Source organism: Dreissena polymorpha, chromosome 7, assembly GCF_020536995.1.
Source record: "Dreissena polymorpha isolate Duluth1 chromosome 7, UMN_Dpol_1.0, whole genome shotgun sequence".
Lineage (NCBI taxonomy): Eukaryota > Metazoa > Mollusca > Bivalvia > Myida > Dreissenidae > Dreissena > Dreissena polymorpha.
In genome coordinates this window covers 19,982,526-19,999,928 of record NC_068361.1, presented here as the reverse complement: position 1 = coordinate 19,999,928, position 17,403 = coordinate 19,982,526, and the positions used below count along the sequence as shown (strand labels likewise).

The 17,403-nt window shown below is 36.7% G+C and overlaps 1 protein-coding gene across 3 annotated transcripts in view; it reads left to right on the top strand.

Moving 5' to 3' along the window:
• The window catches only part of LOC127837782 (A disintegrin and metalloproteinase with thrombospondin motifs 7-like), a 34,305-nt gene that overhangs the window by 12,540 nt on the left and 4,362 nt on the right, over positions 1–17,403 (top strand). For all 3 annotated transcript variants that reach the window (XM_052365156.1, XM_052365157.1, XM_052365158.1), the window contains 12 exons: positions 2,586–2,734; positions 3,684–3,747; positions 4,223–4,274; positions 7,285–7,391; positions 8,549–8,678; positions 8,845–8,922; positions 9,477–9,625; positions 9,994–10,132; positions 11,083–11,215; positions 14,447–14,546; positions 16,112–16,213; positions 17,236–17,380. In XM_052365156.1, the coding sequence (XP_052221116.1) occupies positions 2,586–2,734; positions 3,684–3,747; positions 4,223–4,274; positions 7,285–7,391; positions 8,549–8,678; positions 8,845–8,922; positions 9,477–9,625; positions 9,994–10,132; positions 11,083–11,215; positions 14,447–14,546; positions 16,112–16,213; positions 17,236–17,380 (1,348 nt within the window). The remainder of the gene's footprint in view (positions 1–2,585; positions 2,735–3,683; positions 3,748–4,222; positions 4,275–7,284; positions 7,392–8,548; positions 8,679–8,844; positions 8,923–9,476; positions 9,626–9,993; positions 10,133–11,082; positions 11,216–14,446; positions 14,547–16,111; positions 16,214–17,235; positions 17,381–17,403) is intronic.

The following is a 17,403-nucleotide window of genomic DNA, read 5'->3' as shown; positions in this document are numbered from 1 at the left end:
CTAAAAGTCAACTTCTTGCCCTGTTCTAGTCTATACCTTCATATTATTTGTGTCATCCTCGTCCTGTTTTTAGAGCATCATTGTGCTTGATAAAAACCCATAATAAAACTTAACTTTTTTCAGAATTTTCCAAGTAAAGCTATTCCACGCAAAACAATTTATTCATTTTATCTTTTTGTCTGACCATATTAATTTTGTTTCGTGTGTGTAAATTCCCTCAATCCTTTTTTTTCGTTTTCAGAAATCATATATCAGTTTTGTGGAATTGATGTGATTATTAGGATAAAAGGTAATTTAAAATACATGTACATGATGCGTGTATTTGCTCGGGACAAAACATTAATATATGGCGAAAGATCTTGGTTACGCTAAAAAAAATATAAAAAAATAGAGACGCCAGCAACGGCCCAGCTGATCTTCGTGGGTTCGTTAATAACCACTAAGTTGCATTTATATTCATAGCCGGAAATCATCAAAGTTAATATTTTAATATTCATTGTTTTCACTTATGTCTCGATAATAGCTGGGTGACTTACCGGTATTACACACTAAAAACTTATAGAGCTGAAATTGGCATTATTTCACATGCAAACAAACACAAAATAAAAAGACTCTTTATAACTAAAGTGACACATGGTTACTTCCAGGAAAAGTGTGTAGATTGCGTGCGGGACAAAGATGTCCATTTTACATGACAAGTACATCTGCAAAAATAGTCGTACATGTTCTCATTCATTCACATCTTGTTATGGTTATTCACTTACGTTCCGGTATATCAATGTGATAAACTTCATAGGTTTTAGAGAAAGAAAGAAGTTGCCAATGCTACCTATGAACACACTAACTATGACTCTCAAGACATTGGTGGCATGTTCTTGCAAGGTGCATGTTAACCAAAAATATGCATAATACGAAAACAAAGATATAGGGCATTTTTATAGGGATAATACACGTTTTCGAGGGCATGATCATCTGCGGGCGCTCGAAAAATCCGTTCCTGCCCGAGTGCGGATTTTTAGAGTGCCCGCATATGACCATGTCCGAGAAAATGTGTATTTTCGCTATTATTGCATAAACAAATCACACATACCAAAATAAATTTAAATAACATTGAAAACAATATGTTTTGTTCATTCGACATCGACAAAATAATTCGATTATTTCAATATAGTTCAAGGTTGTGTTTTACATATGCCTCACTCGGTCATCATCCAAAATGACGAGGCTTTACATTCAGATAGGCAGTTTTCGATTTAAAATGTGCTTAAACAGTGGATTAATGCAAAGTTGAAATGCAGCCGCGCAAAGTAAGAAATGAGGAATTATTTTGGAATTTTCAGCAGGAACGTTGAAGGTACAAAAACACTAATATTAACAGCATATTCTTTTGAAAGTGTTGAGTAAATAACCTTAACTTCATTGACGTTGCCAATAAAATAAAGCTGTTGTCAAGAGAGTACAGATGGTATAACTTGAAAAATGGATTGAAATAGTCATTATCCCTGCATGCATGAGGAAACTGGTGCTCATTCAGTTTCCCATTTATGCTTGGAAAGTCGTCGAATGCTGGAGAAGGGAAGTAACTGCGCGTGGACCAGATAATGGATATGAAAAACACATAACATGACTTGAACGGCACGTGAATCGCATTGTTAATACACGATTTCTCCCTCCTTTTGCCTTGTTTCTGCACCCCGCCAGAGGGCATTATAGTTAGAGTTTATGCAATAATATTTATTTTTATTGATTTTGCAATTGTAAAACGAATCGATACTTAACCTAATGATACCAAATAGCTATGACGTATGTCGCCGATATTTTTCTGAGCTGCATTCCATCCAAATACATTTTAACGAGAAGGCAAGTAGTTTACAATCTGAGCCCGTCTCGCAGAATTTAAACTTCCAACGAAGATGTGGCTTTGTGAAGCAAACTTGTAGAGTAAGATGCTGTAAGGCACTCTATTTGCCCATCAACATGATCAACAGTAAACTAAAAAAATGTAGATATTAATTTGAAATTGGTAAAGCCACTCGACAAACATTCGTTTATTAAGGTGTCGGCCGATCAAACAAGTTTAGATGAATTGTCGTTCTGTCGGCTTTTGCCTCGTTTCGCATCTAGATTTTAAGTTGCTATTGAATATTTTAGATTTAATAATTAGCTTATAAAAACTGAATTCATTCTTTCGCCAACTTTCAGTAAAACGTAATCAGACTCCAACATTAGATATATCGACAAAAGTACAGTAAGTTATTCAACAGCGAATACTATCTTTGTGTTGCTTTGATTTTCGGTTTTTGACAGTAACTGTAATACACTGTTTAAATTAGGGACTAAATATGCAATGCGCTAGTGAATGTTTATATATTATTTGCTGTAAAATGTGTTTGAATAAGACACAATCTCGTGAGACAACTTGTCACCTGTGTTAAAGCAGTACATCTGGTTATAATTAATCTTCACTGAGATCTCTGCTTGACATTTGACATTCTAGTCTGTATGCGGTACACAATATATTGTTACATAAGAGCTACACAGCTATGTCTCTAAATATATATACCGGAAGTACCGTTGTATTCCAGTGGTGCATGCGCGGTCAGTCAGTTGCGATGAACGCTTCCCTTCAGACAGACCCTATCCCAGGGGGGTGGAGCCCATGGGTGAGCGCCACGTGCAGTCGCAAGTGCGGGGGAGGCGTTTTGTTGCAGACAAGGACGTGCACGGACCCAAAGTGAGGCACAATTGGTCATTGTCGGCTCATATACATCTAGTATTAAGGCGCCTCTTTTGTATACTACAATGTACCCCGTGTACGCAAATACTCCGGTATTTAGTATATTTTCCGCACTCGGGTTTTTTGTAGTTTACTTTTAAGTATTACCTGAACCGACAATTACTAATCTGGCGTCAGTTAATCTACTTACTTTTCATGTGTAACGTTACCCATCCTTAGTAGTTCAACAGACCAAAGTTCACATACGTATGGCATGAACTGACAAATGCAAGAAGCGAATGACTGCAAAAATAATCCGTGTCCAATTTCAACACATTTTATCCAGTAGTACGTTCAGTTAAGGTGAACGTTTGCGAAATGTTCCGAAAGTTCGGTCACTGAACGGTAGGTTCGTTACGAACGTTCGCGATCGATAGCAAACGCATTCGGATGTAGTTCGCGTATATAACCAAAATGGCGGACCGGCATGTTGTTTCAGAATTATATTTCAGTAATGCATATACATGTATGTTATTTTAAACTGAAACACAATGCCAAATATAGTTTCTTATCAATTACTACTCAACTAATTTCTGAATTTTATCAAAATAAACATTGTTTCTTAAATCATCAATCATTTTCAATTTGTTATCAATGAGTACAGCTCTTAAAACGTTCGCGGCGAACTTATCGTGCAGAAGGTTTCGTACGAAACGAACAGTTATTGGTGTACGTTTGCTGTAACTGAACGAACTAAAGCAAGCTAGTATCTGAAACTGTATTTTCGTTCACAAGCTGATATTGGTATACGACGACAATTTTGAAGCCGTCTTCGGTTAAATGGTTCATACATACGTACTAATTTTTTATATTAGAAACAAATATTTGAAAGCTTGAACATGTGCAATATACATATTTTGTATTATGTTCCTATGTAAGGTAAACATTTTAATACCCGTTTTACCAGACCCAGATACGGCGGGAAGCACTGCGAAGGGCCGTGGAAGAAATACCTGCTTTGTAATATGCAGGTAGGGTAAAAACTCTGTATGATTCAGGTAAGGGTATATAATGTTTACTTTATTTCCATGAAAAAGAAATAGCATGTGTCTTGCCATCCTACTCGGGACGATAGGTGTGTGGTGCATTTTATGTAACGGTAAATTAAGCTCTTTAATTCTTGTGGTACCTGATAGAAATTCCTCGTATTTAAAAAGAAAATAAGTTAAATAACTGTGTCTTGTATTGTGAAACTAATGTATAACATCGTGTTTAAAAGGCATAACGGCTTTATTATATTTTATCATAGAAAAACTTTGTGTTGCATTTTAATCCATTGCTTAAAGATTTACACGTAACGTACCAAAATCTCGTAATTTTACCAAAGAAAAGATATTTTTTGCAATAAACTTACTTTTTTGTCACATTGCAAAAATATGACCTGATAAATAAATATAATTTGGATTTTGTTTTATTATTTTTATTGTTATTTTCGAACGTTTCCAGAAATGTCCCGACTATAAAAGCCTGAACATGATGTGTGACGCGTTGGATAAAGGTATGTTACATTTCGTGTGCACTGTATTCAATTTGTTCGATAAAGGTATGTTACATTTCGTGTGCACTGTATTCAGTCCTGATGGATAAAGGTATGTTACATTTCGTGTGCACTGTATTCAGTCTTGTTGGATAAAGGTATGTTACATTTCGTGTGCACTGTATTCAGTCTTGTTGGATAAAGGTATGTTACATTTCGTGTGCACTGTATTCAGTCTTGTTGGATAAAGGTATGTTACATTTCGTGTGCACTGTATTCAGTCGTGTTGGATAAAGGTATGTTACATTTCGTGTGCACTGCATTTAGTCTTGTTGGATAAAGGTATGTTACATTTCGTGTGCACTGTATTCAGTCTTGTTGGATAAAGGTATGTTACATTTCGTGTACACTGTATTCAGTCTTGTTGGATAAAGGTATGTTACATTTCGTGTGCACTGTATTCAGTTTTGTTGGATAAAGGTATGATACATTTCGTGTGCACTGTATTCAGTCTTGAAGGATAAAGGTATGTTACATTTCGTGTGCACTGTATTCAGTCTTGTAGGATAAAGGTATGTTACATTTCGTGTGCACTGTATTCAGTCTTGTTGGATAAATGTATGTTACATTTCGTGTGCACTGTATTCAGTATTGTTTTCGGATAAAGGTATGTTACATTTCGTGTACACTGTATTAGTCTTGTTGGATAAAGGTATATTACATTTCGTGTGCACTGTATTCAGTTTGTTCGATAAAGGTATGTTACATTTCGTGTGCACTGTATTCAGTCCTGATGGATAAAGGTATGTTACATTTCGTGTGCACTGTATTCAGTCTTGTTGGATATAGGTATGTTACATTTCGTGTGCACTGCATTCAGTCTTGTTGAATAAAGGTATGTTACATTTCGTGTGCACTGTATTCAGTCTTGTTGGATAAAGGTATGTTACATTTCGTGTGCACTGTATTCAGTCCTGTTGGATAAAGGTATGTTACATTTCGTGTGCACTGCATTCAGTCTTGTTGGATAAAGGTATATTACATTTCGTATGCACTGTATTCAGTCTTGTTGGGTAAAGGTATGTTACATTTCGTGTACACTGTATTCAGTCTTGTTGGATAAAGGTATGTTACATTTCGTGTGCACTGCATTCAGTTTTGTTGGATAAAGGTATGATACATTTCGTGTGCACTGTATTCAGTCTTGAAGGATAAAGGTATGTTACATTTCGTGTGCACTGTATTCAGTCTTGTAAGATAAAGGCATGTTACATTTCGTGTGCACTGTATTCAGTCTTGTTGGATAAAGGTATGTTACATTTCGTGGACACTGTATTCCGTATTGTTTCCCGATAAAGGTATGTTACATTTCGTGTGCACTGTATTCAGTTTTGTTGGATAAAGGTATGTTACATTTCGTGTGCACTGTATTCAGTCTTGTTTCCTGATAAAGGTATGGTACATTTCGTGTACTCTGTAGTCAGTCTTGTTGGATAAAGGTATGTTACAGTTTGTGTGCACTGTATTCAGTCTTGTTTACGGATAAAGGTATATTTCATTTCGTGTGCACTGTATTCAGTCTTGATGGATAAAGGTATGTTACATTTCGTGTGCACTGCATTCAGTCTTGTTGGATAAAGGTATGACTCATTTCGTGTGCACTGTATTCAGTCTTGTTGGATAAAGGTATGTTACATTTCGTGTGCACTGTATTCAATCTTGTTGGATAAAGGTATGTTACATTTCGTGTGCACTGTATTCAGTCTTGTTTCCGGATAAAGGTATGTTACATTTCGTGTACACTGTATTCAGTCTTGTTGGATAAATGTATGTTACATTTCGTGTGCACTGTATTCAGTATTGTTTTCGGACAAAGGTGTGTTACATTTCGTGTACACTGTATAAGTCTTGTTGGATAAAGGTAAGTTACATTTCGTGTGCACTGATTTCAGTTTTGTTTCCGGATAAAGGTATGATACATTTTGTGTGCACTGTAATCAGTCTTGTTGGATAAAGGTTTTCCCTTCGTGTGCACTGTATTCAGTCTTGCTTCCGGATAAAGGTATGTTACATTTCGTGTGCACTGTATTCAGTCCTGCTTCCGGATAAAGGTATGTTACATTTCGTGTGCACTGTATTTAGTCTTGCATCCGGATAAAAGTATGTTACATTTCGGGTGCACTGTATTTTGTCTTGTTTCCGGATAAATGTATGTTACATTGCGTGTACACTGTATTCAGTCTTGTTTCTAAACTCTAGCTGCTACCTTAGCTGGTACTACCACTGTTACTTCATAATGACGATCATTCAAAGGCGTATTTCAATTCAAAATTCGATTAGAATTAATGTGACCTAAAATATGTTGTCAGAATGCGACTATTCGTGTTGCACAAGTTCGTAAATCAGTCAAATGTTATTTTTATCCTGGGCATTTAAAGTTGCGAAAGGTATCTATTATGATTTTATTACGAAAACATATCAGATTACTGACATTTATAACCTATTGTATTACAGTAACTACGATTTGTTCTACTACCACCATCATAACTACAGGTAGATAGGTAGACGTGTCGCCGTGACGTAGTAGATATGGTTTCTGCTTAGCGATCGGGAGGGAACGGGTTCGACCCTCGCGTTGGAAGCGTTCTTTAGAATTCCCACAAATACACCATGTACTGGTTCTACCCTGAGGACAGACATATAGTGTTTCAATAAGCCTCTAATGAAATCGAGTTAAAATATATATGGGCCGTGCTCTGTGAAAAAGTGGTTTAAAGCATGTACGTTAAGTGTCATCGCAGATTATCTCGTGCAGAACGCACATGCTAATCCGGGACACTTTCCGCCAAAACAGGAATTTAGCTAAAAATAGACTTTATAGCGATAAATATAACAGCGGAAAGTGTCGTCCCTGATTAGCCTGTGCGGACTTCACGGGCTGATATGCGATGACACTTTACGTACATCCATTAAACCCCTTTTTCACAGAGCACGGTCCATATGTTAAAAACTAAAACGACCCTCCCTACAGGTATATTCGGATGCAACTTCACCTGCTTCTACCGGGTAAACGACCTGCAGACCTGCTTTACCCCAGACCTATCACCGTACAGAGCCTGTGTGAGGCAGCAGTGTCAGGTACACGACTATTTTAGTCGCGCTTTGATAAAACCGGGCTTAATACATGTCACTAAAGTGTCCTTTAAGATTAGCCTGTGCAGTCCGCACATGCTTACCAGGGACGAAACCTTTCGCCGGTATGTTTATCTTTCCTTTAAAAGGAAGTCCCTTGTTTTTGAAATCCAGTATACGCGTAAAGTGTCGTCCTTAATTGCGGACTACACAGGCTTATCTGGGACGACACTTTACTCATATGGATTAAGCCCAGTTTTCCCAGAGCGAGGCTCATAAATGACGCCATAACAGACCTGGGTGAGGCAGCAGTGCCAGGTACTTGTCACTTTATTTTCTTGTAATCCCGCCCATAGTGTTTATTTTAACAACTGTTGGGAAAGTGCATGAACTTAATTAAATTAATTCATTAGTTAGTTCTTATGCTTATTTGTTTCACTATTGTCACATTTATTGGGTATTGTCGAATCAGCTGGTAAAGTCAACTATTCTTCATTTTCCACTTAACGTCATTTTCCACTTTACGACATTTTTTTTAACTTTACGACATTAACAACTTTACTATTATTGGACCATACTCAGCTCAACTCGATCTTCCATTTTCTTTTCTTTTTTTGCACAATTTATATTGAATCAAAGTGTATTACATACAAGCATGTAACATTCAGAGTAATACCTGTATATGTACTTGAAGGATGTATACATATATAGTTGTAAGCATACATTTATATACCATTTATAGGTTCAGTTATCACAAAAATAAACGCAAACAAGAAACAAGATATCCATACATGTACACCCAAATGTTCAATTTACACGCGTCTTATGTACATCTTAAAAATGTATAATTCTGGCAGTCAATAAACAACATCGTATACAAACATATATGAACTGAGTTTAGAGAAATATGGGCGTAATGCATATTCGCAAATTGTCGTCCCGGATTAGACTGTGCAGTCCACACAGGCTATTCAGGGACGACACTTTAAGCTGTAACTATGATTTTGCTAAGAAGAGACTTCCTTTTAAAGAAAATAAAGCGGAAAGTGTCGTTCCTGATTAGCCTGTGTAGACTGTACATTTTTTTGTGAGATGACAGTCTACGCACATGCATAAAGCAAAGTTGTCCCAGAACGCGGCACATATGTACAGTACTGCTTCAGCGATTCGGCTGTGATGGCGTCATGGGATCAGAGATGAAGTATGACGTGTGTGGGGAGTGTGGCGGGAACGCCAACACGTGTCGGAAAGAGGCGTACGCATTCTCGAACCCAACACGAAACTTCCTGACTGGTGAGTAAGCTTACATTGCGATCAAAGACAAAGGCATTATTTAAGCGATTTCGTTGAGTAAAGTGATACCCATTCGTTCTCTATTTAGTTTGTTCTAAATGAAGTTCTCGTCTATGTTTTTACCGTGATGGCTCGTTGATATTTATTTTGTTCTCTGTTTTCTCAGGTTACCAGGCCGTTGCGAGCATTCCTATTCACAGTACGTCCGTGCGGGTGGAACAGAATAATACTGACATGGTTCTAGGTGAGTAGAATATGGATATGGCAAAATAGAATGTAAAATACACATGCTTATAATGGTTACATAGCTTATTTTTTGGCATGTTTATGCATTCGCGCAAACTGTAATTGCGATAGACGTGACAATAGGAACTCAGTTAAAATAGTGATTCACAGTACAGTCGTTCGGGTGAAACAGAATAAGAATTACTTGGTTCTTGGTGAGTAGAATATAGATATGGAATCAAATGAGCGATGCAATATTCATTTAGAATTATAACACCCACATGGGATTCGTATTCACGGTTGAGTTTATTATCAAAACGCCATTTGTAACTTATCTTTTTACATTGATTAATTGGTTTACACCACAGTGTAATTTTAAAACTGCCATAATTATGGTAATTATTTACAAAAAGGTATCTTCAAATGCTTGGCAAACGTTTGATGAACATTTTCCTTGGTGTCAATAATTATAATACAATGTAGTCAAATTAACAAACCGTTAACTGGTCGTAAGAGTATTTGACACACAATCAATCAGTATTTAGCTTTGTAACGGTATAAGATTGTTTGAAGGTATCACAGTGAACAACGAGGTGATATTCGACGGAGAGAACTTCCCCACCCAGACGCTGGTGATCATCCGCGACCTTCGGATCTTATACAACCCCACTCCGGAGACAGTAGAAATAGCAGGGCCCGTAGATGACAACTTGGTCGTTCAGGCAAGTAAGGTCACGGAACAATTTTTTAGCCCGAAGGTTACATTCCATTTACCTGTGTGGTTTTCTCGAAAATAAGTCAAATCGCCCGTAGTTTTCGTCGCATGGTTTTATCATTGTATTTAAAACGCAAGGGATCATACAATTCAGTCTACCAATTCGACAGTTCATGATTAAAATTTGAAATTATATGATGCATGACGAATCTTCTATTAGTTAATAATATGGGCCAGTTTAACATCCACGATACGCCATATTCTATTCTTTAACATATAAATTACACATTTACGTGGAGTGTATATATTAAAATAGGTTATTACTGTACAGTTCATTAAAAAAGCAATACATGTAATCGTGTTCGATGTCCATAGGCACGAGTCAGGAACGACTCTCTTTTAAATGAGACGAGCTACTTCGCGGTGGTGTGCGCCTACCACCTGGGAAGACGCGATGACATCCCCAGATACACGTGGGGAGCACGTACAAGCCCCTGCTCCATCACCTGCGGAGGTGACGTATCAGTGACGTCATTAATGTCGTCATATTTCAGGAAATTGTCCATTTAATATAGAGGATATTTGTGGAATCCGGTGGATTATCGATTTTAATTCACGAGTGATCATAGAAAATAATATTTTCACGAGTGGCGCAGCCACGAGTGAAAATATTTGTTTTCTCTGATCACGAGTGAATTAAAATCGATAATCCACCGAATCCAACAAATTTTCTTTTTATTTAATGCATTTTTCACAGTTTATATACATTGTTCAAGAGTTCAGCTAACGAATTTTGCTGGGATAATGACGTCATTTCGTCAAAAAAATGACGTCATTTCACAGTAAACAATGAAAATTATCGATAATTCTCACTGATAATTTTCACTGTTTGAAACAGTGAAATTATCAGTTTTAAATCACTGATATTTCTCTATAAACCACCCGAAAGCATTAAATAATATGTAATAATTAGTGATAAAGAAGGTTTATTGGTTTGCAACACATATAAAGCAACATTATATCAAATATAATACATACTGTTAGAGTATTCAATGTAACGAGGGTTTAATATGTCTTATATCCATGTGTGTTTCATGTGCAATTGCATAAAAACTAACTAAGTAAGTAAGGTTATACATTGTTCAGTGTGATTTCTCATACAACATTTTGCATTTAGAAACATAAGATTACATATCATGCGAACAAGAACATGATTCTCGATTTCACGAGAATGATGCTCGATCTGGAGAACATGTTGCTGAATGTATCATTAAAACGGAATTCGTACTCCAAATGATAGGCGTTTTTTGTTCAGACCCAACGTTTGGATCCAAGGTAAAATACCTCTTTATAACTGGTCGATTAAGCAGATTTAAGAGCCGTTTAACCTACATATGACCCAAGATTGGCTTTTACGTGCCTTTTGAATGTCTGTGTACACTTTGTAAGGTTATATTATTTTAGGTTTATCCAGCAGTAAGAAAACCTACCAGTGTTTTGACATAAGTGGCACCACAGTTGAAGACTATCGTTGTGATATCGCTACTAAGCCCAATGATGAGCTATCTCGTTGCGACACTGCACCCTGCCCCGTGAGGTGAGGTGTATTCATAGTATTAGCTTTATCACAATAGCATCGCCACAACTGTTAATTTGATTGAAACAAGTACACAGTGAATTGCCGCTTAAGAAAGCGCTCGTAGGCATGTCATGTACAATTACGTCATTGAGTAATTTCAGTACAATGACGTCATTTAGTAAGCAACATCCAGCCAACAAACGGTCATGCATATCATAGGCTTGTATCTCTTTTAATTCTCGTTCAATTATCGCATACGTGGTTCCATGTTGTTGTTTTTTATTTACAGCAAAATGAATCGAGTTATTGATTTGTGGTTTGAAGGCGTATTTCTTCATAAAAATACATATTCAAAGAACACAATATTAAATATAGAAAAACGAACATCCTTGTCAATAAAATACTCAAATGTTATTATTAACTTCAAAAACACACGATAAAACACTTGCTTTGTGCAGAGTGGGCATACTTTTTAATGGAATAGATTACATAAGCAGTCGCAAAGTATCGACCTTAATCTTCTGGTACCACATGGGGTGCAACTTATAACATTCCACTGTATATTTTCATATTATTTTAGATATTGGATAATACATGTTTTAAATATTTTTAATATGTTTAATTTAAAGGTCAAACACATAATCACCATCCATATAAAGTAGCAGTATAAAAGCAAGTAGGCATATCAAGCACAAGTTTACACGACGCTTAAAGATACTTTCTATAATTTCATTTAGCTTTAGGATAACATTAGGCAATTGTATCGGTCACTAAATTGTTCGGGATTTTTATATCCATATTCGGTTTTATTATAAACATGTATTTTATAACAATAAAAAGGCATGTCATTTCATCATAACGTCGTCTTTAGCTTATATTACAACATCTTTAATCTGAACTATATGTACAGCGTTTTATATAAAGATGGGTGACATTCTTATGATACACCGTGTTTTATATACAGATGGGTTGTGTCTGGTTTGATACTACGCCGTGTTTTATATACAGATGGATGACACTTTTATGATTCACGGTGTTTTATATACCGGTGGGTTGTGTCTGGTTTGATACTACACCGTGTTTTATATACAGATGGGTGACATTCTTATGATACACTGTGTTTTATATACAGATGGGTGACATTCTTATGATACACTGTGTTTTATATACAGATGGGTGACATTCTTATGATACACTGTGTTTTATATACAGATGGGTGCCATTCTTATGATACACCGTGTTTTATATATAGACAGGTGACATTCTTATGATACACTGTGTTTTATATACAGATGGGTCGTGTCCGGTGTGATACTACGCCGTGTTTAATATACAGATGAGTGACATTCTTATGATACACGGTGTTTTATATACAGATGGGTCGTGTCCGGTGTGATACTACGCCGTGTTTAATATACAGATGGGTGACATTCTTATGATACACGGTGTTTTATATACAGATGGGTTGTGTCTGGTTTGATACTACACAGTGTTTTATATACAGATGGATGACACTTTTATGATACACGGTGTTTTATATACCGGCGGGTTGTGTCTGGTTTGATACTACACCGTGTTTTATATACAGATGGGTGACATTCTTATGTACAACGTTTTATATATAGATAGGTGACATTTTTATGATACACCGTATTTTATATACAGATGGGTGACAATCTTATGATGCACGGTGTTTTATATACAGATGGTTGACATTCTTATGATACAATGTGTTTTATATACAGATGGATGACATTCTTATGATACAAGGTGTTTTATATACAGGTGGGTTGTGTCTGGTTTGATACTACACCGTGTTTTATATACAGATGGTTGACATTCTTATGTAAAGCGTTTTATATACAGATAGGTGACATTCTTATGATACACCGTATTTTATATACAGATGGGTGACATTCTTATGATACACGGTGTTTTATATACAGATGGATGACATTCTTATGATACAATGTGTTTTATATACAGGTGGGTTGTGTCTGGTTTGATACTACACCGTGTTTTATATACAGATGGGTGACATTCTCATGATATTCCGTGTTTTATATACAGATGGGTGACATTCTGAAAAAAAGTGACATGCATATTTTTATAAGTGTTGTTTGATTCTTTATCCAGACATTATTTTATTATAAGGTAATCAAGTATTAATGTTACAGCTTCATTATTACATCTGTATATAATTAAAAACACACAGAAACAAGATTTAATCCAGTTTTTATGTACATGTATATCCTTATTTTATTCATATATAGTTGCTTACGTGTAGAGCTATAATAAATGATTATACGACATATAAATATAAAGTTAAAATACCTTTATGCTTTCTATATGAAGCTGAAAAAACAGCAAGCTCATACTAGCAGACGTGATTAAGATAAACAAACATCTCCTCCTGGAATAGAATTAAAAACAAAACATAAGTTCTTTATTTAAATTTTCATTTTTTAAATTTGATTGCTTTTTCACGCTTCTGTAGTTTAAAAAATGCATCATGCGATATATTGTTTTCGTTTATTCAATAATTAAAATATCAATCCTATTTGCATACATACTAGTAACTGATGTTTTCATAACTTACGATATAGCATGCATACATAATTGATGTTTACATAATTTACGATGTAGCAATCTTAACAAATATATTATTTTAAAACCGAAAAATATATAATGTAAAGCGAAAACGAGTTTCCGTCGTCTGCAACAATTTTCATTTTTAAGAAACCGGCGGGTACATACGTTCTTTTGTATAATATGTTTTTGATAATGAAACACATTACTTACCTAGAAAATCCTGCTTATAGCTGGAATTAGCCAAGAAAATAATCTACATAATGAACGCTGCCCAGAGCACATTGTTTACATCTACACAGGTTCCGGTAAAATAGGTTATATGGTGTAGTAACGGTACCATCGCTATTTCTTAGAATTCTATTGACTTTCCACAGTGATATCTCTGTGACTGCCCGGGGATTAGTGTAGGACTTTTTTTTTGGAGTTTAATATGTTATTGATATATTGTGTGTTGATAATAAATATTGTAAAGGAATTTGCTTGACCCAAAATTTCTCGTTAACTAGCCTAGTATGAATGACCGTGTTTTATATACAGATGGGTGACATTCGTGTTATACACCGTGTTTTATGTACAGATAGGTGACATTAGTGTGATACACCGTGTTTTATATACAGATGGGTGACATTCGTGTGATACACCGTCTTTTATATACAGATGGGTGGCTTCTGGCTGGGGATTCTGTTCTGCAAGATGTGGGCAAGGATTTAAGCTGCAAAATGTGTCATGTATGCAGCTTGCCGACGGACACGATCAGGTAAGACATGACTCAATTGGGTTATGACAGAATCAATGAACAGTTCTTCAAGTTGTGCGCGCCTTTATTCTATTGAATTACTAATCAAAATCATATGAGTCAAGATTTAATCATATGATTACGAACTCGAGTGGATAATACCAGATCAGTCATTTAGTCATGACGCAAGTGGGTAAAAGCTAAACAGTGGCAAGATTATGCATAAAAAGCAAGCCTTGAGGTAAATTAGGAATTAGTATCACTAACATACTTAGGTCATTATTCTGACATAACTTTGAATTTTCATTTTATTTTTGGGATGAGTATAAGAAGTTTTCCCAGCTTAATATTCACACATGTCTTTTGAGTTTTAAGTTTTACTCAAAGCTGACTATGAGAAAGGATATTTGAGTCGGAACGTGGCTGAGACTTGAGATTGTCCGTGTATATGCAGTGATCAGCTGAGTGGAAACTCGTCCCTTGACTTCAACAACAATTTTAGAATGTTCTTGATTCAAGGCCCTGGACATACTATCAAGAACATACTATATTTGGGCCGTGCTATGTCAAAAGGGTGTGTAATGCATGTGTGTTAAGCGTCGTCCCAGATTAATCAGCGACGACAATTTCCGCTTTATGGCATTATTCGTTCAAAGAAAGTCTCTTCTCAGCAAAAATCCAACGGAGGCGGAAAGTGTCGTCCCTTATTAGCCTGTATGGACTGCACAGGCTAATCTGGGTCGACACTTTACGCACATGCATTAAACCCATGTTAACATAGCGCGGCTCGTTTTTTGTTTGTTTTCAACTCAGCAGTATGTCAGTCAGCTCAAAACAAATCTTAAATCTTAGCTATAAGAATATGAGTTTAGTTCGACTCAAAACCCAAATATTCTTCTATGAACACCAAACGGAACATGATGGTCAAACTCATATGACACATTTTTGAAAGACAAATCAAAGTTGTGACAGAGTATTGACTTCAGAGTGATCGAGATAATAATCCCTGATCAGCCATTAAAGATTAAGATTTAATGTTGACTGAAGTGTGCAAAAAATGGCTTAGAAATGTCAAGGCCACATGATTCCACACCAGGTCTTTCAAGGTCACGATATTCAAGACAATGTTAGTCACGACCATGTGAGTCAATACCATGTCAGTAAAGACCATATGCTTTCATACCACGTTAGACAAGACCGAGTGAATCAATACCAGGTCTGTCATGGTCATGAGATTCAATACATTGTCAGTCCAATCCAGGTGATTCTATACCAGATCAGTCAAGGCCATGTTATTTATACTACGCCAGATAAGAACTAGTGATTCAATCCCAAGTCATTCAAGACCATGCGATTGAAAAGATTGAATGAAGAGCAGTTAACGTGTTGTGAGTTATCAGCAGATATGTACAGAAAAAAATGTGAAAGACGAAAGTTTTGTCGATAATTGGTGAGATGAGACTGTATAAATACAAACAGATTAAATAAAAAAGACCAGGTGTTTATACACAAGCTTTTGCAAAAGCTGTGTAAACACTTGTAAGATATTTTTGGAATACGTATACCATCTGCTCGTGTCATTGAAGGTGCTGAGCGATGATCGCTGCCTCGGTTTTACCAAACCATATTCCAACATCACGTGCGATCTGGATCCTTGTGGGGTCTGGAGGAAAATGAGAGTGTCTCAGGTAGGATGATTGAGACCCAGGTAAAGTGAGATGTGGTACGGAATGTGGTATTGGGGTCAGTAGGGTGGAATGTGGTAGGGATGAAGTTAGAGATGGATGTGATAGGGAGGTAGGTAGGGTGAGATGTAGTAGGGAGGTAGGTATTGTGTGATATGGTAGGGATGTAGGTATGGTGGGATTTGGTAGGGAGGTAAGTAGGGTGAGATGTGGTAGGGAGGTGGGTAGGGTGAGGTGTGGTAGGGAGGTAGATTGAGTGAGATGTTGTAGGGATTTAGATTGAGTGAGATGTAGTAATGAGATAGGTAGGATGAGATATGGTAGGGATGAAGGTAGGGTGGAATATGGTAGAAGGGTAGGTAGAGTGAGTGTGGTAGGGAGGTACGTTAATTTAGATATGGTAGGGACGCCGGTATAATGAGATGTGGTACGGAGTAAAGTAGACTGCGATGTGATAGGGAGGGAGGTAGAATGAGATGTGGTACGGAGTTAGTTAGACTGCGATGTGATAGGTAGGGAGGTAGAATGAGATGTGGTACGGAGTTAGGTAGACTTCGATGTGATAGGGATGGAGGTAGAATGATATATGGTACGGAGTTAGGTAGACTGCGATGTGATAGGTATGGAGGTAGAATGAGATGCGGTACGGAGTTAGGTAGACTGCGATGTGATAGGGAGGGAGGTAGAATGAGATTTGGTAAATATATTGTTTGGGTAGGATAAACTAGAGGCAGGGCAATATTCGGATGTTGTAGAGACACAAGTGGAGTGTGGTATGTGGGAGCCGCATGTAGGGTTTGATGTGGGAGCGACAAGAGCAATATGGGATGTGAGACAGACAGCTATGATGGGCTGTGAGAATAAGGCATACAGAATTGCATTTGAGAGAGACACTGCTAGATTTGTTTGTTCCCAAGTCTGTATGTTCACTGTCAAATTAATTATTAATTTGAACACTTTTATCTATCAAAAATAATGCTAATCTTGACTTTAATCAACATGTTCTTACTGTCTTCTTTCTACAGTGTTCAAAGTCGTGCAGTGAGGGTATGCAGATTGCGGAATACAAATGCGTTCGAAGTGCCACATCCGACATACTAGTACCTGACTTCCTGTGTCCGGAACGGCCAAAACCCATCGAAGTATGTAATCACGGACCGTGTGTCATCGGTAAGAAAGAATTTTAGGTTACA